The sequence below is a fragment of the Poecile atricapillus genome, chromosome Z, assembly GCF_030490865.1.
Source record: "Poecile atricapillus isolate bPoeAtr1 chromosome Z, bPoeAtr1.hap1, whole genome shotgun sequence".
Lineage (NCBI taxonomy): Eukaryota > Metazoa > Chordata > Aves > Passeriformes > Paridae > Poecile > Poecile atricapillus.
The window spans coordinates 80,476,866-80,486,186 of record NC_081289.1 but is presented as its reverse complement, the minus strand read 5'-3'; the positions used below and the strand labels follow the sequence as shown (position 1 = coordinate 80,486,186).

Sequence of the window (9,321 nt, the reverse complement as noted above, 5' to 3'; positions counted from 1 at the left end):
ACTAAATGAGCTTAATACCTAATGTGCAGCAACTCTGCCTACAGTAAGATCCTGAGGGATACTCTGTGGACAGATCATGGCTCTATGGTAATGCTTTCATATAAACCTGCTTAATTAGAAAAAATACTCCACATTGCAGGAGCAGAGAAAAACTGGAGCAGCAGATGCAGCTCCTGCCACATGATGCCAGACTAGGTACCTCCTCTAATTATCACCAGGATTAAAATTCAGTACTTTTAATGTTTTTATGGTAAACCTGGGGGAAAATAACACTGTATAGAAAAACACAGCAGAAAACTACAAGACCCGTGTATCCTTTTAGTTTAAATTTAATTTGTCAGATAGAAGTTATTTATGTACAATCAGTGTGCATTGTAACAATTCTGTCAATAAAGTCATAATTCAAATCTTCTAAAATATTAACTACCTGCATAGCACATTTGACATTATTGCCCATGTTGTAGAGGGAACATATGAATTTACAATTAATTTTGATTGATTTGGATACTGAAGTGTTCAGGTATTTGTCACACCTCCTTTAAAACCAATGCACCTGAAAAGCTTTCCAGAGCACAGTTTAGCTAGATAGTTCTTACCATTTCATTACAAACAATCACAACACCAACAGTTTAATACAGAAAAAAGGCCCCCTCAAAAAAAAAAAAAAACCAACAAAAAAACAAAACAAAAGAAAACCCCAAACAAACAAATAAAAACCTGAAAAAACAAAAATAAACCCCACACACAAACCCCACCAACAACAAAAAAAACCAGAACTACAAACCAAAACGTGTATCTAAAGTATCCAAAAAAGGGAGTACTAAATGGAATAAAGTTCCCTTTCCCCATTTTTACATTCTGAGCAGTGACTCCATCCAAATCTTTTATTGAAACATATAAGTACACCAATTTTGTTTCATAACTGTGACAGGAAGTCCTGAGATGGGGGGGAAAGGAACAGTCAAAAAAAAGCCTGAGGGGGGGGGGAAAGCTCATTTAATAAATTTACAACAATTTACAGCCATTGTTTGTGTTTTGCTTTTTTTATTATTATTTGTTTGTTTTGTAAAAAGGCATTGTAACTGATCACAAACAGGAGAAATCCTGACTATTTTACAGTTATAGGTACAGAATTTAAATATTCAAGCTTGTGATGAAAAGCGGCAAGGTGGTCGCAGTGTACAATGTAAACAAGTAGCTTTGGAAAGTGAATAAAGTCCTTGAGAGTTCTTTACTAAGAAAAAAAAAATATTCTCCCCATTCCCTCCTGAAATATGAGCACAGGTCAGTGTTTAAAAGTTCGTTTACAAACATAACTTAAAACATTATCAGCCTCAAACCACTTTGACATGAAGTTTTATAGTAAGATCCAGTCTGAAATGGGCAGTGTTGAGGTCCCCATAAAAGTAAACATCTTCCATTTCTTAAAAAAAAGTGCCACAGCATTTGCAGCACAGTGCAGCATAAACTTTAAATACAAAAATATTTTTCTTCTGTTGGGATAATAGACCTTGCATCCTGTAAAGAAGTAACAATACTGCTACTGATAGAATATCCCGTCTGTATCTTTCAAGTCATGTAAGGCAATTACTGTGTTAATTTACTGTATATGGCTAAAAGAAGGTCCAGAAAATATCAGTCTTTGTTATGTTTTCCGGCTACTCCATGTATGTTCAGGTGTACTTTTGTGATCTGATGAATGTTCAAATGGAGATCTGTGACCTAGGGGAGATCTTGAACCGTAAGGAGACCTCTGATCCAGTGGTGACCTTGGGCCACTGCCTGAAGCTCTGTGGTCCATTTGCCAGTCTGAGTGGTATCTATAATCTCTGGGAGATTTATGATGGCTGTACTCAGAATAGGAACGGTGGTCTGAATGTATCCTGTGGTCTGAGTGGGAACGGTGATCTGAATGAACCCGGCTGTCTTTTAGACTCCCTTCCAGGCTTGACCTGTGGTCTCTGCTCCTGTAGTCATCCAACTTCCTATGTTTACTGTCACTGTGGTATCTAAAAAATAAGAACTTATTTGTATTGGAGTTACTAGTAACACATCAAGAGCCACAATTATGTTAAGTTGTCAGATCTGTATTAGAGAAAGATCACTTGTTGCAATCCTGTGTCACTCAGAAAATATTGTTTGGTGCTTCCTACAAGCATAACTACAAAAACACAAAGGGAATTCTGACCAGATTTCAAAATTCCTCAAGAAACTCACCTACTCTCTTGTTTGTAATGATCCCAGTCTCTGTGATCTTTTCCATTGCTGAAGGCTGAATAGGGCCTTTTCCTGGAGTCACTTTTCTTGTAAGCATCTCCCTGATGCCTGTCCTTATGGTGATCATGGTATTGTGACAAATGTCTATCAGAGGAGTAGCTGTCCCTGCTACTGTCATCATGGTTTGTATTCTCCTTCAGTCTTTCCACATCTGTTTAATAAAGCAGAGGTTATAAAAGGAAGCATCATAACAGTTCACCTAATTGAAACACAACTTCTACCTGTCAGCTGTAAACCAGTGTTTAAAAGAAACAAGATCTAAATAGCTGAAAATCAAATGCAGTAATGCCAGTGAACAGAAGAAAACCTCAGAATTAAGTGGAAAGCAAGCTAGAATGTAGATGCATAGGACCTGGAAACTGAACTTCTCAACCTCTCAATCCAGTCTATGAAGCTAAGTGTCCAAATGAGCAGTAAGTAGAGGGTTCTTTGAGTAGAGCAATTTTTGACAGAATGGCAGCAACTGCCTCTCTAAGAAGGGATGGACTTAGTATGAGTAACAGTGCTAAAGATACACCTTGTTAGCAAAAGAACTGCAGTGGTGCTCCTAAATACCATGATTGCTGATTTTAAGTCCATGACAATCAGTAACACAAAATGAAAAAAAATCAGTAACACAAAATGAAAAAAAATCACTACATTCCAAAAGGCAGGTGTGGGAACATGTGGGGAAAAAAACAGCCCCTGTAACCAATAACAGACTGTGACTGACTAATAAAGTGCTTTCTTACACCCCAGTAATACTACAACAGCTATGAACAGTCATGGAATTTCCAAGAAGTTTACAGGTTTTAAGTAGACCTCTTGCCCTCTCCAAAATTTAAAACAAAAACTGTTTCTTTATTTTTTTAAAGGACACTCAACCTGGTAAGTACCAGCTTCATTCTGCTGGATTTCACCAGCAAATTAGTGAAGCTTTTCAAATTAGCCTGTCTCTGTGGTGATAGTGTGGTGATTAGCAGTGTGGACAACAGACCCAGGAGACACATGAACTGAAATAAACATGAATACTTAAGGTATTTAACACAAGAATATACTTGAAAGTTTCTTACCTGGATTTCTAGTTACATGTGTATTCACATTGCTGCTAATATTCTGATCGTTGTGCTGCTAAAAAAGACAAATACATTGGTAAATGTACTTACTGGTAAATCCCAAAGTTCATTTGAATACATTGGAAAAATACACTAACATATACTGCAAATACAAATACTACTTGAAGTGTATTTCCATGTTCTTTATAGTCCTCTAAATCTAATAAAAGTTATAATAATTAAAATATATATTTGTGTATTTTGGAAGGATTTGAAAATATTACCTGAGACTCTTGACGTTTTTTGATTGCATGTTTATACAGTTTGTGAAGCTTTCTGGCATCAAATTCTGTAAACTTAGAGACAAAAATCCACAAATTTCTGAAGAAGAAGAAAAGAGAAGCTGTAATTCTTCTTTAAATTTCTTCACATCAGAGTGTGAAGTGCATAGTCAGTAGTACTAATAAGAACTGTTAAATTTTTGTGAAATTTTTATTAAAAACATAGCTATCAGTTTATACATATTGTAAAAACATTGTTTTTTATAATTTTTATAAAAATTTGCTTGAATTCTGAGTATTTACAAGTCTGTAACTAAAAAAATTAAGTACATAAAGGAAGTAAAAATTCTTTCAAACTTGAAATCTCTTACAGCATGAGACATTTGACCAACAAAACCCATTATATTAAACCAACAGCAAGAGAAATTTTCCACAGACTTTGAAAATCTGGTCAAGGCTTTTGAAACCAAGTAAGAACTGTGGAAGAGAATGAAGTCATAGGGAAATAAATCTGTGCCTAATCTGTGCGTGAAGGAACCAAAGAAGAACAAATTAAGTCTTTTGCTGTCAAGATGCCAAAATTCTGAAGAAAATTCTTCCTTCCATGATCACAGGTGAAGTTTTTTCAACAGATACTGATTTTTCTATTTTTGTGAAAATTAGAGGTGGAATGCTTAAAAGAGCCTACAGAATAACAGTGTTCAAAAAGATTTGAAGTGTGGAGGCTCAGGAAGCAACAGTGTGCTTCTTCACTGTGGTTATTTAAACATGGTAATTTCTGTCCAGAAGTCTGCACGAGTAGGCAACCAGTCAATGGTGTGTCTAATGAAACCATTTTAACTTAATATAAACTACATTACTTCTTATCAAATATAGCTGAAATTTTATTTATCTACACGTAATACCACAGCATTATTATACTAACAGCTCTATTACAAGTTTCCGCTTAAAATAGTAGAAGATTTGCCAAAATATTGTAAATATCATGGATCTTGTTTTTGTATCTCAGATCACTTTATCTTCAAGTAAAGGAAGTAAAATCAGCAGAAGCATATTACACTAACAGAATTCTTCAAGAAAATGCAGTACTTAAGAATTTGATACATGTAATCACAGGATGTACCCTCAAGCATAAAGACATTAGGTGAACATTCTGACAAAAGTCAAATTGCTTTAAGAACTTATTAATGAAATACAAGATTATGTATTCTTTTTGGTTCATTTTATAGTGCCACCTGATATATTCCCTCACTTTTAAAGTCCATCTGAGTACATTATGATAAATACATTTATCAAGTCATGGTTAAGACATAATATGTCATTTAATTCTAAAGTACATTTAAAAAAATAAAGAATTCTGCAACTTGGAATCATACATACAACACAATTTCAGAACTGTGTATTTTCAACACCTTTTTTATTAAAAAAAAGAAACGACCTGAAGGTGAAAAATTAGATCTTTAAAGGTAAGAATGGTTTTAACTAAGAACAGTGACAGTGACAAGTCCCCATCATTTGCTGTCAGTGTTAAGCAGAGAAATGTCTCCACCCTCTGGACAAAATGCAGCACTTTGCATCAATGCTTTAAGTCAACCCATTACAGGTCAGAACAACATCTCTTAATAGACTCCTATTTAAAACATTGGAAAGATACAAGAAAGAAAGAACAATAAAGAGGAGAAATAACAAAAACCTATTCTTCTCAATGAAACCAATTGTCAATTTCTCTTTCCCAAGTAAAACACAAGAAAATAACTTACTTTCTCCATTGTTTAATTTGTTCAGGATTTGTGTACTCCTTTAGACATTCAGTAATATGATCCCCAATTTTAATAAGACACTGTCTAGTATGTTCCAGCTGTTCTCTTTCAGAAAGGCCCTTCTCTGGTCGATCCAGCTGTTTCAATGCTGCCTTAACAGGTCTCATTCTTTCTTTGCACTGTAAAATGGAAAAAATCAATGCATCCATTTAAAAGAAAAAAAAATTATTCTAAAGCATGACCCAGCTTTTATTGTGATATATAATCACAGGTGAAGACAATATTGTTAGAAGTCAAATGAAACACAGGACTTCCTCACAGGTCTTAAAAACATTTTATGTTTTCTTTGGAAGATTATCAATCCAATTGGAAGTCACTTCTCTATGAAAGCATTAGACTGTATAAAATGCATGTATCGAGGTGCTAATGTGTGTACCTCAAACACTAGCAGCCGAATACATGTGAGGCCACTGCTGTGGGCTTATATGGCAGGTCAGGGACTGACATGCTGATTTGCATTCCAAGTGTGTAATTTATTAATAAAACTTTGTAAGCTTTTGCAGACCCTCTCACTTTTATTGTTCCTTTGCCTCACAAGTATCCAAGAATTTAGGGTGATGCTTTTCCCTTAAGGGTGGAACACCACACTAGAATTTGAGAAAGCACTGATTTAATATATAGGATTTCTGCGGAAACAGACTTCCTACTACTGTATTTTACAATCAAAACTTTAAGCACAATCATGTAGATTAGACTTTTACAAATGCAATGTCAAAATTAAATGTGAGAGTGTTCAGTACATTTCAATCAAATACTTTCTGCAACCACTAAACTTGGCATTCAACAAAGGATCAAAATTGCTTCCCTGAGCATTTTTTAAACCTTACTCCTATGCAGATACTAGCAGAAGTTAGTAAGTAACTTAGAAGAAGTAAGCTGGTTTTAGTATAGCACCATAAAGGTTGGAAACTATCTCCAAGGATCATTAGACCCAACCTTTCACTGAACACCACCACACCCAGTGAACTATTTCAAGTCCCACATCCAGTTGTTCTTTTGAACACTTCCAGGCATAGTGACTCTATCTCCTCCCTGAGATAGGCTGTTCACTGCTTAGTCATTTTCTCACTGAAGACATACTTCCTTAGGAGGCTTCCTTCAAGCCTCCCCTGAAACAACCTGGGGCTGTTTCTCCTTGTCCTGTCACTGGCTCCCTGGCAAAGACTTGACCCCGATGTGGCTACAACCTCTGATCAGGCAGCTGTAGAGAGAGAAGTCCTCCCTGATCCTCCTTTGGGCTCAAAAACCCCAGCTCCCTCAGCCACTCCTCCTAAGACCTGTGCTCCAGACCCTTCCCCAGCTCCATTCCCTTCTCTGGACTTGCTCCTGCACCAAAATGTCCTTTTTGAACTGAGAGGCCCAGAACTGAACACAGCACTTGAGATGTGGCCACAGAGAATGCCTACGCTAGCCACAGATAAAGGCTGTGCAATCTTGAATTTTTGTATTTTGAATCCAATGTTTTAATAATAAATCCAAACTGGCATGGTTTAAATTGCAGACGCTTGCTTAGTCATACATCAGACTCCAATAGCATGGTAAGCATGACACACATACCCTCCTTGTCATCAAGGGCACAATCAGTTAAGCCTGAACAATATTTCCATTTGAAAGTGCAGTTAAGTATGTTTAATTAGACTGCACCTGACCATGGCATAATGATGAACACGAATCACCTCCTTCCTCCATTCCTCCCTGCTACACACTACCAAACCTAGAAAAAACAAATACCTGGAATAGAATGAAATGGAATATCACTATTACCAGGTAAACATCTAAGGTCAACTCAGAAAAACTGGGGAAGCTGTCCCACTGCCATCTCAAGCCACAAAGCAATTAAGCATCCGGTTTAAGTATTGTACTCTCCACAGATTGAAAAGCTCCTTTTAAAGGAGCTTTTAAAAGGACAGCTTATAGAGTGCAATTCTTAAATAAAGAAGTGATCAGAAACATATGCACATGGAAATCAAATGATTTTCTGTCATTAGCCACACAGACAAATCCACTTGCATCACTCAAGGTCAATGCTGCAAATCACATGTAAGTTACTTGGACTGTTTAGAATAAACCCATGGACAGTACTGCCATACTCATGAGAATCCTACTGTGTTGTCACAGCCAGCACACACAAACAGACCAGACATACCTGGCTGTTAAAAACACAGCTGTTGAAATCTGAATGACAAAACAACCACAGCTGTTCCAAGTAACTCACTGATACTTTTCCATAGGCCTCAGCCAACATATAAAACTTCATATAAATTGTGCTTGTGCATTTTTTTTCTCAAATATTAGTTCTATTCTTATAAGCAGTAGTGATTAAACAGCATTCTTCTGGTGTCAGAGACATTACCTCAGCAAGATATTTCTAAGTGCTTTAGCATTGTTTCTTCCAGTGTTTACCAACTAAAGCCTGCAACACTTCCAAAGGGATGTGCTGAAACCTAGTTTTTCTTGCTATCTTTCAAAGAAGAAAAGCATATTTGATATGGTGAAGCCAAAGACTCCATCAATTCCAATTATGTTTATTCACATCTTCTCTTTAAGAAGCAGGATATACAAGTGATTCTTGAGGATAAATCTTTAGAGCTCATATTCTCAACCTACTAATCCTACAAACTACTGGATAAGTGTTTATATTATCCTGCATAAACACAGCAAAAAAACAAAACTGCTATAACAGAGTCAAAAATTACTTTAGTACGCTGTCAGTAACATTTATTGATCCAAGACTCAGCAAAAGATCACCTGTGTTACTGTGCCAAGTAACAGCATCAAGAACATCAGCAATTGTCCTAATTTAGACTATTAAGTATACACACTAATTTATCAAAAGGGGACTTACCACACTAAAAGTCTTCTGATCTAGCTCTTCAGATTCTTCTGATATAGGAACTGGTTCACTAGATGCAGTAATATGAACTGGAGTATCCAGCAATGGTATTTTTTTAGTTTTTTCCTTATTTTCTGATTTGATTTCATTTATCTATGAACAAGATACAAAAATATTTAAGTATATTTTATTTTGGTCCTGCAATTACAATATATGACAACCCCCATAACTACTTAGTTCTCTTCAATATGTAAGAATAAAATCTACGCTGACATTCAGTGACAGTACATTTTACTTCCTCTGTGAAATGGAAAAGGAAAATGGGAAATGTTTTGCATACATTCAGTGTAATTAAGAGATATATCACTGAAGATGTACTTCCCCATTTCAAATGCCTGTCCTTGTAGTTTCAGGTAGTAAAAATAAAGCTTCAAATGGCATAAAAGACTTTTTAATTAAATGACAACTGATCTGATCTAAAACACTTTTTCATCTCAAAATCATTCACATAACCTGCTGGCCTTCTCTAGCACTATATAACATAAGTAAACCTAGTTACCTTCTCTTCCTTTACTTCTTTTTCTTTCTGTGTGGGTTCTCTTACTTTGTTTTCTCTCTTTTCCTTAATATCCTTTTCTTTCAATTCTTTCTTATCCTCTTTTTCTTTTTTCTCCCTTTTCAAATCCCTCTTATTTTCCTTCTCCTTTGTCTCTCTTTTTTCTTCAGCTTCCTTCTTTATACCGGTATCTGGCTCAGGCATTTCTTCATTTTCTTTTTCTGCTTTAAATTTTTTATGCAGATGTTTCACTGAAACAATCTCATCCTGCAATATGCAAGCATATACGTCACATCAAACTGGGTTCCTATCTATACAAGTTTCACAGCTATCAGATTAGAACACTTTTTATCTGTGCATTTTTTTATTTCTGGATGTAGATTTATCAAATTGCCTCTCAAACAGAACTGAATGCAGTTGGTAAAGAAATATGAGAGCTATGCACTCACTTTCTTGATGTGACAAAGCAAGTACTGATTTGGCAGAGGCAGCAGTTATGAGAAATTGACCATTTAACTTA

General features: G+C 35.7%; 1 protein-coding gene across 10 annotated transcripts in view; it reads right to left on the bottom strand.

The window, feature by feature from the left end:
- Positions 1-288: 288 nt before the first annotated feature.
- Positions 289-9,321, bottom strand: part of CHD1 (chromodomain helicase DNA binding protein 1) — a 54,728-nt gene continuing 45,695 nt past the window's right edge. For 8 of the 10 annotated variants that reach the window (XM_058825989.1, XM_058825994.1, XM_058825997.1 and 5 more), the window contains 7 exons: positions 8,805-9,068; positions 8,258-8,398; positions 5,353-5,531; positions 3,596-3,692; positions 3,330-3,387; positions 2,218-2,428; positions 290-2,009 (listed from right to left, as the gene is read on the bottom strand). In XM_058825989.1, coding sequence (XP_058681972.1) covers positions 1,646-2,009; positions 2,218-2,428; positions 3,330-3,387; positions 3,596-3,692; positions 5,353-5,531; positions 8,258-8,398; positions 8,805-9,068 — 1,314 coding nt within the window. In that variant the 3' untranslated portion in view covers positions 290-1,645. Of the gene's footprint in view, positions 2,010-2,217; positions 2,429-3,329; positions 3,388-3,595; positions 3,693-5,352; positions 5,532-8,257; positions 8,399-8,804; positions 9,069-9,321 lie in introns of all 10 variants that reach the window. The other 2 variants (XM_058825992.1, XM_058825996.1) reach the window with 2 other exon arrangements.